At 41.9% G+C, this 15,436-nt stretch overlaps 2 protein-coding genes across 2 annotated transcripts; one reads left to right on the top strand and one right to left on the bottom strand.

Annotated features, from left to right (window-relative positions):
- Positions 1 to 223: 223 nt before the first annotated feature.
- On the bottom strand, positions 224 to 10,604 carry ppp2r1bb (protein phosphatase 2, regulatory subunit A, beta b). Its single transcript, XM_056441372.1, has 15 exons — positions 10,490 to 10,604; positions 9,829 to 9,919; positions 9,189 to 9,289; positions 8,753 to 8,985; positions 8,426 to 8,573; positions 8,149 to 8,304; positions 7,283 to 7,397; positions 7,092 to 7,162; positions 5,337 to 5,471; positions 3,312 to 3,485; positions 3,098 to 3,158; positions 1,774 to 1,928; positions 1,152 to 1,294; positions 972 to 1,063; positions 224 to 870 (listed from the first exon to the last, which is right to left on the bottom strand). The coding sequence occupies exons 1-15, from the start codon at positions 10,565 to 10,567 to the stop codon at positions 854 to 856; spliced, it is 1,770 nt and encodes a 589-aa protein (XP_056297347.1). The 5' UTR covers positions 10,568 to 10,604; the 3' UTR covers positions 224 to 853.
- Positions 10,605 to 11,342: 738 nt separating this feature from the next.
- Positions 11,343 to 15,105, top strand: med29 (mediator complex subunit 29). Its single transcript, XM_056441086.1, has 4 exons — positions 11,343 to 11,506; positions 11,637 to 11,695; positions 11,807 to 11,891; positions 13,371 to 15,105. The coding sequence occupies exons 1-4, from the start codon at positions 11,348 to 11,350 to the stop codon at positions 13,749 to 13,751; spliced, it is 684 nt and encodes a 227-aa protein (XP_056297061.1). The 5' UTR covers positions 11,343 to 11,347; the 3' UTR covers positions 13,752 to 15,105.
- Positions 15,106 to 15,436: the final 331 nt, after the last annotated feature.

The raw sequence follows: 15,436 nt of genomic DNA, 5'->3' as shown, positions 1-15,436 counted from the left end.
TGGTGAAAACTAAAAAAGTTCAAGTTTAGTATGCTAAAAGAAAAACTAAAAAGTCATATGGTGAGACAATTCAGTAGAAATTCACAGGAGTGATGAATTTAAACTTTGAGATAAAATATTTTTCTCAACAAACGTATTTAATTATTTCAGTGAATGGAGTAAATGTACGAGATTCAAAATGAAGCAATTAGAGAGACAAGAAACCTTCACGCACTCGAGCAGCAACGAGTTACACTGGTTCCTTTATTCAGATATAATAGTTGTACAGAATCAGGATTAAACAGTCTGGTTGAAGAAGAGTTGGGGAGGGACACTTTGAGATGATGAGGAACATGCAAATCACGGAGAGTTCATCTCCTCCGTCAGAGCTTTTGGTCAGAGGGATCTCAGGTTTGGTGTCCTGGAGAAAGACGAAGAGAGGATCGCCTCGCGGACCTGCTCAGGCTTTTCAAATCACTTCTCACGCGATGAAAAGGGCGATAATTGGGGAGGAAACTCAGCCAGATTAACGGCCGGCTGCAACGCCGCCGCTCGAAGTTTGCGTCTCGAACGCGGGAGAGCTGAAGGAACCCGGAGGAGGTGCGGGGGAGGAATGTGCAGAGGATTCTGGGTAGCGATGCTCAGCTAGTACAGGCCGCACGCACACATTTCAAATCACACGTCGTCGGAGCGGAGCGAGGTCGGGACTTCAGTCGACTATTGGTCCGTAAACAAAAAGGAGCAAACAAAATATGGATAAAACTATTGATACCAGCTTTCTCTATACATTTACCAGTTGTTGCTGAACATTAATAAATATCTCGTGAAAGCGTTTGTGTTCCTGTTTCGGGGGAGTCGGGTTACGCCATGGTGGTTATGCTAGGACCAGAACTGTGAGAAGAGAAAAAAAAAGCAGAAAAAACAAGAATAAGAATGTTTACGAGCGTAAGATTTAAAGTTTGTTTACATCGACACGCGAGCGACGCGCTCACCGCTGATCGCCTCCTGGGCAAAGTACTTGACGTCCATGTCCGTGTCGGCGGCCAGCTTCTCCAGCACCGGCTTCACTTCGGTTTGAAGGGCACTGAGGACAAGAGGACGAGAATTATTAAAAAACACATTTCCGTTTTCCGTCGCTCCGGGAGAGAAACGGTGCGAAGGCGCCGCCGTACTTGCTGTCGAGGATGTGGCCGATCTTCTGAAGGGACTTGGCCACGTTGAAGCGGACGTTGGCCACCTGGTCGTTGGACATCTTGAGGATCACCGGTAGCATCTGCTTGGTGGTGATGTCCTGACCACAAGCGTCCGACAGGGACTGAGACACGAGGCAGACGGTCACGTTTACAAACTAGAAGGGGCACTCGGTAGAGCGCATACCTTCGCATATCACAAGATTGGGCATTGAATTATGAACATTTTGGCATTAGTTGCATGCCAATTGGATAGAAATTGACCGCGCTATGGTAAAAAGATGTTGACCTTTCCATGACCTTCACCTTGACCTTTGACCCGATCGATCCCAAAATCTACTCAAATGGTCCACAGATAATAACCAATCATCCCACCAAATTTCATGCGATTCGGTTTAATATTTTTTGAGTTATGCGAGTAACACGCATACAAATAAATAAATAAATAAATACACGGCGATCAAAACATTACCTTCCGCATTTTCAATGCAAAGGTAATGACGGACATAATTGTTTTACTGATGCACGGTACAAAACGAAACATGCCGACGTTATGACCCCGTGACCCCTGGACGCCCTCGCCGACACGAGGCCGTCGACTCACGTTGATGCAGAACAGAGTGGTCATCCTGTGGAGGTAGTTGGGGTCGTTGGCCATGCCCAGCACTTTGGGCACGATGGTGTTCTGGGCCCACTCGGCTCCAAACTTCTCCACCAGCTTCATGAGGTTGCAGGTGGCCGCCTCGCGGATGGCATAGACTGGAATGCGAGAGTGAAAAGATGAGTTCAATGAACTTGATAGTTATATTCATTCATAGATGCATACATTATACTATATTGAGAGGTATACAAGTATGAAGTAGCAGGAGGGGTTATTTCTACCGCGATAACCGTTTCCACGGCACAAAGCATCAGAGATAAGCCCCGCCCCCTATCTGACGCGAATAAACCACAAATATAGTCGGATGAGTAAAGTACGGTCAGTTCTGCTTTTTAATAAAGGGTTGGAAATTAATGCTTTTTTTAATTATAAGATTCACCGAAAAAATAATCGACCGATTAATTGATTATTCGAATAATCTTTAGTTGCAGGCCTCATACACACACACACCTCAATATTGTATAATTCTAAGAAATAACGATGAGTATGTGAAATTTACAAAAAAGATATGTTTGTAATCGAGTGAGGGGAAAGATCGTGGGCTGAATTCTCTAGTCATTTCTTTGAAGAGGATTGCGTAAGGGTGCCACACACACACACACAGTGTGTGTGTCTAATTGTAAAACTTGATACTCGAGTGAAAGTGCACGCGAAGGAAAATGTTCCGACGTGTAACCCTACGATACACGCGGCTCTTCCAGGAATTGAATATCGAGATGGACTCTCGGAATAGAAGAGAAAAACGTCCGTGCTAGTTTACACCAACGGTGATTCCTAACTCTTAACGCCGTCTTCGATAGAAGCAGAGCGCCACATCTTAAACCGGCCCGAGCCCCAAATGTCTCACTGACGCCACGGAGACCGGAGAGAAGAGCAGCGACGCTCAGAGATAAAGAAAAATAACATCAAGAAAAAATTGTAGGAGGGAAAATAAGCAATTCATATATATAAAAAAAAGGCTATTTAGTGCATTATAAAAAAGGTGTCAGAGGCTGTAGAGCAAATTAAATGATCATACTAGAAAATGACGTGTGTGTGTGTGTGGCTCCTATCCCAGGAAGTCGAGTGACCTTTGGGAGGTTATTGGGTCGTAGGAACAGAAATAAAAACTCGGAGATTTGGGAAAAACAATCTGAATTCATAGAATAAAAATATTGCCCAACTCGGTTTAAGCACCAGTTACGATGTCCTGCCACAGAACAGGAGGTTAATATTTACAAGTTAAATTTAAATACCGTGGAACGCGTGAACTAATAAAGTCCCTCACCGTGGTCGATCAGCCAGGCCATGCAGAGGGTGTTGAGCTTCTCGTCAAAGAACTCCACTCCCTGAGAAAACACGGGACGCCTTGGAATCAGACTCCTCCATGTCGACATTATTTTGGACATATTTTGTCTGCGCGTTGCCAATATTTCTGGCGTAGAAGACATTCAAGGCATTCCAGGTGAGTTTTAACCGCGTTCCTCGACCCCGCCACTCACCAGCTGTCCCGCCAGCAGAGGCATGTACTCGATGATGGCGAGGCGGACCCTCCACTTGGCGTCCTCTGCCAGCTCCACGATGGCCGGCAGCAGCGACTGGGAGAGCTGCCGGATGCCGATGACCTCGTTCACACAGTCCAGGTTGGAGATGATGTTGAGACGCACCTCGGGGCACTGGGACAAACACAGATTCAGAGTGGCGTGTTCACGGCACATGGCGGCACGCCTCCATCACAAAGTACTTTCATATGAGACAAATGAAATAAACAGCTCTGCATTCCAAGGACCAGTGGAGGAGCAGAAACAATGGGTCTAAAAGGAGAGAAATTAGGATTTTTATGAAGCTTCGGCAGCCCTTAAATTACAGGAAGGATAGGGGACCTGCATAAAACAGGGTTCTAACACATGTTGACCAATGAATTTCCATGACTTTAAACCAAATTTCCATGAACAAACTGAAATCTCGGTATAAACATGAACAATTTAGAACATTTTGCATATTGAGAGCGTACGCCGGCTTATAGTTTGAGCGTCTTTCTTTAAAAAACATATTAATTATTTCAAACTCGGTGTAAATGAACATGTGATTATAAAAAATGTCCACGACGTTTCCAAAACTTTTATGATTTAAGTTTTTTCCATGACTGGAAATGACCATTTTAAAATTCCATGACTTTTCCAGGTTTTCCATGATCGTACGAACCCTGTTAAAAATGTAGTTTATTCCAATTGGAGATGCATCTTGCAACAATCTGACGTACGGAGATCCAACACGAGTTGTTTTTGCTGATGTTCTTTGCAGACTTGGAGGAATCCAAGTAGCCCCTCCTATATTTGCAGGTGTGATTATGACGTCTTTATTCTTTTGAAAGACTCCCAGTGCTTCTCATTCAAAGTCAAATCTAATAGGACGGGCCCTCGTCCTTTCCTCGCAACCCCCAAGTATTTTAAGCGATATATTGAATTAACTCCAACACTGTTTTCACCATCTCCCAAGTGGACATCAATCTGCAGCTCAGCTACTTCAGCCGCTGTAATCAAAGAAGACTTCCAAGTAGTTTGTAACCCAGGTTTATAAGAGTATTTAAAAAAGAAGATCTTCTTTAGTCAGAATATGAACTGAAACAGCTAAACAAAAACTTGTGATCCACATATCCCACACCCCAAAGAATGGAGGCCCTGAACTACACAACGTGGGAACCGTCACTCGGGCTCAAGGATCAGCATTTAAATACACGGCTCCACCTTGCTCCCTTTAAACTGTCCTCAGCACCTTGAATTACAGAAATGTGCAAGTCAAAGCCGTAAGTTTGGTCATAAATCTAATTAGACACGAGGTCTTGCCTTTGTGCTGTGAGGAAAATGGGCCATCTTTAAAAATAGGACTTTGGAAAGAAGCTGTGGGAGAAATGACGGCCGCAAACCCTCCGAAACATGAATATACACGCGTGCGTCTCACCTGTCAAACTCGTCTCTAATCTTAATATGCAAATGAGCGTCCTGGATGCTGTTGAACCCGTCACGTTGGCTGATGAATGCCGTTCTACATTCTTCAAACTCATTAAATCTTTGTGCAGAAACACATCGCACGACTAATTTCTTCCTACAGGAATTTCAATTCACAAAGTGAGTCGCAAAAATAGCCGACGTGCACAACAGACATAGTAATGAAAGGACACGTCCGATTTGAATTACAAAACTATACGAAAACATGTTCTACATGACCACCATGACTTCATCCACTGAACACGTACTGCAGATCTTGCAATATCGTACCCGTGTCTAGCTTTCGCTTAAGCTCCCCTCTAGACGCAGCAATCCGGTGCTCTAATTGTACGGCATCGGTCTGGCTGCCGACCGCATGCATCAGCCTCTTCCCCGGCCGGGTGGCAGCCAGGCGTTACCCCGGTTACCCCGTCTCGAGGCGTGCCGAATCCCCCGGAGGCCAAGAACGCCGTCGTGAATGTTAGCGGACGAGGCGCCGCCGCGAGGAGCTCGAAAGCCGGGCGCGTGCGGTCTCTTTACCTCGTCCTTGAGCTGAGCCAAGAAGAGAGGCAGCAGGTGCTCGATCGTGTTGTCCTTGCCCAGGATGGTCGAAAGGCCCATGATGACCGAGGCCAGCGCCGACTTCACATGCTGATTGGTGTCAGAAACGAGTTCCTGTTCAGAGACGGGACACAGAGGGGAGACCAGAGACCAGACAACCAAGTGGTTAGGACAGGGGGGATGCAATTAAAACTATAAAGACTACTGCTATGGGTCATATGCTATTAGAATATAAAGACTACTGCTATGGGTCATATGCTATTAGAATATAAAGACTACTGCTATGGGTCATATGCTATTAACATATAAAGACTACTGCTATGGGTCATATGCTATTAACATATAAAGACTACTGCTATGGGTCATATGCTATTAACATATAAAGACTACTGCTATGGGTCATATGCTATTAGAATATAAAGACTACTGCTATGGGTCATATGCCATTAGAATATAAAGACTACTGCTATGGGTCATATGCTATTAGAATATAAAGACTACTGCTATGGGTCATATGCTATTAACATATAAAGACTACTGCTATGGGTCATATGCTATTAGAATATAAAGACTACTGCTATGGGTCATATGCTATTAGAATATAAAGACTACTGCTATGGGTCATATGCTATTAACATATAAAGACTACTGCTATGGGTCATATGCTATTAACATATAAAGACTACTGCTATGGGTCATATGCTATTAACATATAAAGACTACTGCTATGGGTCATATGCTATTAGGATATAAAGACTACTGCTATGGGTCATATGCTATTAGAATATAAAGACTACTGCTATGGGTCATATGCTATTAGAATATAAAGACTACTGCTATGGGTCATATGCTGTACGGCCAAAAGGGAAGTTTAAAAAATATGATAAACTCTCAAGTTCCACATTATGTTTAACAAAGATGACTCAAACCAATATCACCCAGAGCTTTAAGTAAAAATAAAAAGGTATTGTATGACTTTTAACAGCTTTCTGAGGTCGTCAGTTGTGGATGCGACCTGAATATCTTCACAGTTGATATTATTAAAACAGTAGTAAAATCACCCTGTGGTCCTGATCTGCCCCTTTTTAAGGAAATTGTCTATCGATATAAGGATGTCACTCGGGGTCTACCTTCACCGCCACTTTCATTAGAGAATTTAAAAAAAAATCGACTGCCAATGGTATAAGATTGTTTTAATCAGATGGACTTATCATAGGAGCAGAGCAACAGCGCCACCTGCTGTTCAGAATCGGGACAATGTCTCTATTCTTTATAAAGTGCCAATATGACCTTCATCTAAGATCTTTAAGCTTTTTGGTTTACATCTTGGTTCTTATTTTGTTTGATTTGATCAGTTTAAATATTCCACGCAACTGCGAGAATCTGGCAAAAGGAAGTCAAGGAAATCAAGTCACAGCGTGTCAACAAAAAATAAATAACTGTTTTTTGCCTGAACTAATGAACTTAATCACGAGCACAATAATCGATGACAAGCAATTGTTTGATAGACATTTTTAGTGAACACTTTAAGTTTCCTATCTTTGAGTAGTTTCTGTAATGCAATTAAAACGTGTTGACAACTTCTGTTCCTTATGAGCGATTGAGTCGTCACAACGCCGCATGACTGCAGGAATGCTTTGGGGGGGGAAACTATAAAAAGATACGGCTCTGGTCCTTTTTTCTGCCTTTCCATGTTTCAACTGTAGCAGCAGATACAAAAAGTGTATTTCTTACCTTGACACAGGGCAGAATGTGAGTCATGATGATTTGCTCACGATTGTCCTCTGGGAGGTTCTCACAGAACTCTAAGAAAAAGAAGAGAACACGGTCAATAAAAAAAAAAATGGAACAGACTGGACACAAGTTCAAGTTTTAGAGCAGGTCTCTAGTATTAAGGCTTTAACTACCGTGTGTTCAGGCATTACCTTTGACTTTGTTGGCTGCAGCAGCACGGACCTCAGCTTCACAGTCCTTCAACAGGTTCTGGAAGGCCGGGACCAGGTCGTTCTTGGTGATCTCTGGCCCAACTGCTTTCTGCAGCTACAGTCGGAGAGAAACGAATGTCTCAATAGCCAAATAAGCACGTGAAGAAAATAACAGAAATAAGAAAAACCTGGATGAATCCGAGTGGAGAATCAAGAATAAAAAGGTGAGAAATTAAAGCTACGGGTGACATACCAACTATGATGATATTTAAAGTTTAGGTTGTGATTTAATTGAGGAGGGAAATTGGCTCCAACAAGAAGCATACTTAATTAAATGCAGATAAATCTACCATTAACCAAGTTAAAGCCTCACATGCCCAGAATGCATTGCAACAGCCCAGTTAAGCATTACGAATCGAGCTGGACCGATTGATTGGCTGCAGATTGTAACCAGACAGTTTTCAGCTGATAGACAATGACTGGTTTCATATTGTTGAGGGTTTGAGTAAAATAAATGTGCCACACGACAAAGAGATTGCACGTAGGCAAAGACAGTTAAGTCATACACACACACACACACTTGGAATTTCTCCAGCGTGAGTGAAGACCAAGCTTGCAGGCTAAAACAACTGCAAGTCTAATAAGGCATATATTTAAATAATTTCCTAATTATTAAAATAGAAGTGGCAATAACTAGTTTAAACCATATCCTGATCTGTTGTCCTTTAAACAGACTATTATTTTATTATGATTCAATAGATTCATGTAAATGTGTTAATTGCTTAAGACATTTTTTGGTAACTTTTCCATTGAACGACGATACCAGTAAGGGGAGGAAAAATTCAAAAAAGAAGTCTGCTATTTACCTCAGAGAACTTGTCAGCCACCATGTAGCGGACCCTCCAGGATTTGTCTTCTGCAGCCTGGCGGAGAGTTGGCATCACCAGGGACTCGAGGTCCTCCTGAGGCAGCAGAGTGGCAATGCTGACACAAGCCTCCACAGCAAGCAGCCGCACCGAGTCCTAATGGAGGAAGGTCATGTGATCAATTTGGACATTTCTGGGTTCGTCAGCCAGGAGGAAATGCAGATCAGAGTACAACGGCAGTTTAAAATGAGAAAGAAAAGACGACAACAGCACATACCTGCTCATCAGAGGCCAACGCCGTGAAGAGGGAAATGATGTCACTTTTTACATAATCCAGCTCGAGGACTTTGGCAAATTCCCCCAGTTTAGATGCTGCAGCACGACGCACCATCGGAGTGTCATCTGAGCACAAGGTGCGAAAATGCCTAGAGATAACCAGACATTTTATTAGAGGAAACTGAACAGCCAAACCATTGACAAGCCTAAAACCATCACCTCAAGCATTAAATGACTTGCATAATATGTCATACCAAATGTACACAGCTGCAATTAAGGATTTGGTGCACGATAAAAAGTGTTTATTTTTGTTGAGAAAGCCACTTACTGGCGGATCTCTGCTTTGACCGTGCTGGAGACGCGAGGATAACAGACGCTGAAGAGACCACAGGCAGATGTGCGAGAAGTGAACCAGTCACCACTGGCCAGACGCTTGACCAAAGGCTCAAAGTGGACCTCCAGGTCCACAGGAGAATGCTCCTGAGAGATCTTCCGCAGGGACTCCACAGCTTTATCTCTGACTACGGTCTCCTCGACTGTAGCTAGGCTCTCCAGAGGAGGCTGTGTATCAAGAAGGATGAAGGATGGGTTAATGTTCAAATAAAAAGACAGTTAGATTTCAGAAATGTCTATGAAAATGTAAAAAAATGCAGCCATCTCTAAAATCAACCTGACGAGACCCAAAATCAAAACTTAATTCTTCATGAAAACAAGCAACGTCTGTAAGGCACAGACGGATATCTACAGACTCATCGATGACTCACCAAGAGACAGTGGACAAACTCTGGCCCTCCCACCAACATAGTGAAATTGCCAAGCTGCTCAGCCAAGGCCAGGAGCACCTCATCTTCGTCATATATGGTGTCTAGGGATTACAATAAGTCAGTAAAAATGTGTGAACATATATGCATGTCTGATAATGCAACACAATGACTGATTCAACAGCTACGAGTTATTATTAACCCTCCTGTTACCTTCAAATGTACTAACATCTTTTACCCGTGGGGTCAATTTGACCCCAGCAATTAAAACCTCCAGAAAATTATTAGAATTAATATTGCTTCCCAAGTTTAAGTGTCAGGTACTTTATGTTTGTTTGTTGAGTAGCTAAATAGCCCTTTAAATAAATAAAAAAGATGATATTTCTTATATGTTTGACACAGTGACAAACAGCCTCCAAAGAACACCGATGTGTACAAGTTGTGTTCAGGACATTGAATGAAAACATATCATCATGTGAATTTGAGGTTTTCCCAGTTGTCCCCAATAAATTAGGAAAAGTCATGAAATATGAAGCAAAAAAACGTTATGTCAATAATTTTTTTAGAGACGTTAAACATTGAATGGGGTCAAATTGACCCCAAAGGTAATAGGAGGGTTAATAGTTATATGGGTAACCATTACCTGTGAGGAAAGGAAGGAGTTCAGTGCGAGTCCTCTCGACACCGAGTGCCAAAGCAATAGTAGACAGCTTCTTGATGCTGTTCAGTCGTAACTGTACACAAGATGAATGAGCAATAAAGTACGAGCACGTTCAATAAACAGTGGCAATCATTACCGTTAAGCTTCATCATACCCGGCTAACGCTAAACTAGTGACGTAAAATGGACTAACGCCAGCATTCGTTAACACTTATAACGACAGCTGAATCGAAATGATAGCTTTAATGTTACATTCACGGGCGAATAATGACGCAATGCGGGTGAAGTCTACCCACTGCGGCCCGGGACGCCCCGCTGTTGTGATTGCTAGCCGTTGGGCTCTGCGTTAAAGCTAGCGGCTAACCTAGGTTAAACCATAACCGGGTCAGCTAACGTCAGCTTACATGTTGTACTTGACATACTAGAAAAACACAGCAAACGTTTCTCCAGAGTTAATAGTTAACGTCTTAAAATCACGACGGGAAATGCACAATATTATCAAAGCAAGGTGCGCCCGGCAGACCATTCTGGATAGGCCTCGGTTGTCTAGCTTAGCTTAGCGTTAGCTGGTGAACAGAAAACGTTAGATAACGTTACGTTACAATTGTTGGATATAAATGTAAAATGAAGTGTCACGACGGTACCTGGACATCCTCGTTTCGCAGTTCGTCAATGAGAACGGCGATAGGGTAGAGAGAGTCGTCTCCATCAGCTCCTGCCATTTTGGATATTGTTGGAGTTACTGAATGGCGCTGCTGTTTCGCACTACGGGGTTTCTGCGCGATGAGAGCGGCTGCACGGGCTTCTTCCTCCTCCTCCTCCTCCTCCTTCATAAAAACACGGAGAAAACTGCAGAGGATCAACTTAATGCCAAGCGATTTAAAATTAAATACTTCATGAAAAAAGGAAGAAAAAAAATATTTAACAATAACTACCGAATTGTGTAATAAATAAAGCAACCCAATAGTTTACAGCAGTAAAAGTATCACATCTATTTACAGCCAAATTACTGCATTTAGAATGATGGTTTATTTATATTTTACCATATGATTAAGACGGTTTCCACAAAAAGTAGGATGACACTGGGAAAGTAGAATCACCATAGAATGATTAAACATAAACACATGTATTTGTAACTGGTCAAGAATATTTATAATTGTATTTATTTATTTTTTGATAATTGATGAATATATAATATGTAATCGATTGGCTGTAATAGCCTAAACTTTATTGTTATTATAATACATGATGAGAATGAAATTCGTCGTAATTAAAAAAATGCAAATAAATATGAATTGCATAACGATAAATAAGAACAAAAAAATAAACTGGAATGGCCTAGATGGCGGTATGTATACATATTTTTGGTCTAAAATAAACCGGCTGTGGTTTTGAAACATTTTCGTTAAGCTATGTAGTTACATAACTACTTTTATTTTGAAAAACGCCAAACCGGATATTTAAGTCCGCTTCCTGTTTCTAAACGGAGAAGCCAGATCAAGATGGCGTCTCAGCAACAGCAGGTCGGCGGGGCGACGTCTCAGCCCGTCTTACAGCCCGCTTCATTACAACAACAACAGCAGCAACTGAGCCAGCAACAAGACTTCGACCCAGTACATAAATTTAAGATGCTTATCCCACAGTTGAAAGAGAGTTTGCAGGTCAGTTTGCCGAAACATCATCACGAACCGCTGACGTTGGTTTAACGGGTTCGCACTCAAACACAACCCACGTGTGTTCAACATCTGCCGCAATGTGCCCTCAACGTCTCGCTTTATTTTTCACTTTCAGAATGTCATGAAGATCGCATCCCTGAATTTGGCCCATAACACCACACTCGACAACGGCATGTAAGTAGGGCTTCCTCGGGGGACGTTTACGTGAACAGCAACGTCACTGAGGACCGATGTCTCTGATTTATGTTGCGTCGGTTTTGTCTTTTTTTGTTTCTTCTGGTTCAGTAAAAGCAGCGACACCTCCGTGCAGCGCTTCGACAAGAGCCTCGAGGAGTTTTATGCTCTCTGCGACCAACTGGAGCTGTGTTTGGTAAGACTTATACACACACACACACACACACACACACAGTGTTGTGGACGTACCAGGACTGTCAAGTCACCACAGCTGATATTAATGGAGCTAACTACCTCTATGTTTTCTGTAAAGTTTCTGTTTATATGAAAATTAATAAAGCTAAACCCCTTTTTTAAATGCATACAAGTTGTTGCAGGGATTTTATATATATATATATTGTATTCCAGACTCATAAGTCCATAAAGCAACAAACAAATACAACAAAAATACTTGTTACTTGTGATTTAAAAACATACAAACACTCGTTCCAATGTTTCCAGAAACAAGAAAAATACATCTTATCACACTGTTGGCTCAGTCTTTTATCATTACATCTTCTGAGACCTTCAATTTGTATAAAACATTCCTCAACACCGCATAAGTGGGAACATTACGAGTCAAAAACAAATGACTTGCACTTGTCCATCTGAGCATTATTGGATTGAGTCCCTTTCCCATAAAACTAACACCCCACCTCCACAATGACCATTGAAAAAAACCTTTTTAATTCATATAACTTGCACTACAGCATTGCTTTAAATGAGTATAGATGCATGTTGTGACGTATGCACTGATAAGATTGGTCATATTTTAAGAATTTAATTAACAGTAGTGTTAATCAAGTTGTCCTGTCCCACAATCTACATGTCGATTTGAGACTGTTATGGTCTCAATAATTGCAAATGTACACAGATTCACAAATGCGCACAGAACAATTCACAAATATATTAGATTTACAAAATGCACACGGAAGGATTTACAAATAAATTGGACTCTCAAATGCATGCAGAACTAGAACGGGCACTCGGTAGAGCGCATACCTTCGCTGCAGCCACTTTTTTACTTGTATATGTCTTTCATCCCTGTTTTTTATATTTATATTTTATTCTTGTGTGTTTAGTTTATTGGTGCTGCTACTGTGATGACAAATTTCCCCTTGGTGATTAATAAAGTATATATCTATCTTGGCATGAGAGTGTGAGGAGCTTGATGTCAGGTGAAAATTTTTGGCATTAGTTGCATGCCAATTGGATAAAAATATGGTAAATAAGATTTTGACCTTTTCATGACCTTTGACCTGATCGATACCAAAATCTAATCAAATGGTCCCCAGATAATATCCAATCATCCCACCAAATTTCATGCGATTCGTTTTAATACTTTTTGACTTATGCTAATAACACGCACACATACAAAAATAAATATATATATAAATACACGGCGATCAAAACATAACTTTCCGCATTTTCAATGCGAAGGTAATAAATAAATAAATACACAGCGATTCACGAATGCATTTCAATGCACGCATGAATAAATTATGATTTGTGATTCTCTCTGTGTGCATTTGCAGTTATTGAGACTGATCTGACCCCATAGACAGCCCAGGTGGCCTTCTGTGTATCTACGCTTAGAATACACCACTCAAACTCCCGTTTTGTGTCCTCTGTGCAGCGGCTGGCGTACGAGTGCCTCTCCCAGAGCATCGACAGCGCCAAGCATTCACCCAACCTGGTCCCGACCGCCACCAAGCCGGACACGGTGCAGACGGAGTCCATGTCGTACACCCAATACCTCGGCATGATCAAGTCTCAGATCTCCTGCGCCAAAGATATCCACAACGCTTTGCTGGACTGCTCCAAGAAGATCTCTGGGAAGGGACCGCCTCAGGGACCGCCTCAGGGACTGCCTCAGGGACCGCCTCAGGGACCCCCTCAGGGACCGCCTCAGGGACCGCCTCAGGGACCGCCTCAGGGACCTCCTCAGGGGCTGCCTCAGGGGCCACCTCAGGGGATCATGCCAATAGACGACCCCAAGTCTTCCTACAGCCGGTGACACTTTTGAGAAGGATGATGGATGTCGTATATGAGCTCTTCCAATAGTCACGTCTAAGTTTTGGTTAAAATACTGTTTAATTTCTCAAGATCCTGTATATTATTTTTTGTAAGTTATGCCTCCTGCAAACGCCGTGTAAATATATCCAGATAAAAAGTAATGTTCCAAGATGACCACAAGGTGGCGGCAGAGTTGTAACCGACAACTCAATATCCTCAAGTCTTTTGTAGCTTATTTGTATTTAATATTAACACTTTTTACTGTTTCTTATGTTTAAAAAAGAGTATATTCATATTTCTTTTACTCCACCGGTCAGTTACAACAAAGTTACGTTTTCAATTAAAATGTTTTACTCCGCAACAGAAAAATAACTGTAAAGATCGAACAAAGTAGTCCAAGTGAAGAACTTTAAATTTACACTAGAATGAAATAAATAAAATCTGTCACATGCATCAAGTATAACTTTTAGTCCTTGGAGGATCCTGTAAAAGAAGTATCTGATTTAACAGAACAGTAGCCTGGGGGATTAAGAGTTTATGGAATATTGTGAGGAGTGCAATCTGTTTAAGGATTCATACATTAGTGCCTCTACCGGTTAGAACGATTCCTTTTTTTCCTTCTTCCCATGAATGAGCCGTTTCAGTGAAGCATTGGACCCATATAGAGTGTTATGGTTTAACCACACACACGACTAGTCAAAAGTTCTCTAAAGGAAAGACCTTTAAGTGTTATAATGGTCTTTAACTTTAAAGTAACTCACTCTGAGGTCACTGTATCTTTTTGATCTGCATCACTATTGACACGACTGGACTAAATGTCTTCTCACCTATACCCTAAACTTTTCTCTCAAATCCACACTAAGTTTTAAAACACCTTAATTTCTCTAAAGGAAAGATTTTTAAGGGTTATAATGGTCTGTCTTCTTTTGTTAATCGCCTTTTTCTTGCCATTATAAGAGCAACATACGACTTCCTGCAGTACAGTACTGTCCAAATAACGCTTAAGAGGGTGTAGTGACACAGTCTGTTCCCACACTGCTTTGATACAGACAGGTTTGGGGAAGTAATCAACACAAGTGGAGACACCTGTAGGAACTGTCAGCATCAACTTTCAAGGCTTAATTTACTTCAGCTGCACGTCGTTAACCCTTAATTACTTCTCTGAAAAAGGCCTTTTTGTATAACACTCAAATGTACATTATTTTTCAGTTTTTTGAAACCTAAACTTTTTTTGTTTAACCTCTGGCAGTTTGCCACTGACCTTTTGTACCATTTCTAGTTATTCACTCACTGGACTTGAACTGCTGACATTTCAATAAAAACTAAAGAAATGGGGGAAGTGTTCTCAAACTGTTGACCAGTAGTGTAATTCATGTTCACCCCCCTGAGAAGTTCTCTGGAATGACTCACCTTCCATGCTAGATGAACATACTGAGGAGACGTGGGAGTCGAGTGACACTCGGGTCCTCCGTCAGCTCCGTGTTGTTCCTCGGTCTCTTCCTGTCTGTATGTTGAAGTTCAGGGCTTAATGAAGTCTGATACACAGGCACGTGAGAGGGGAGCCTGGTGGGCTTGCAGCTGTGCAACATCTCAGATCAATCTGAGGTACTGACAAGTTCTCAGATCCAAAAATAGTAGCGTGGTTCACCACCGAACACAAAACACACGCCGCAGGCCGACGGTGCA

This window comes from Pseudoliparis swirei, chromosome 20, assembly GCF_029220125.1.
Source record: "Pseudoliparis swirei isolate HS2019 ecotype Mariana Trench chromosome 20, NWPU_hadal_v1, whole genome shotgun sequence".
Classification (NCBI taxonomy): Eukaryota; Metazoa; Chordata; class Actinopteri; order Perciformes; family Liparidae; genus Pseudoliparis; species Pseudoliparis swirei.
Note: the sequence above shows the minus strand (reverse complement) of the source record. Positions and strands in the feature narration are given on the sequence as shown.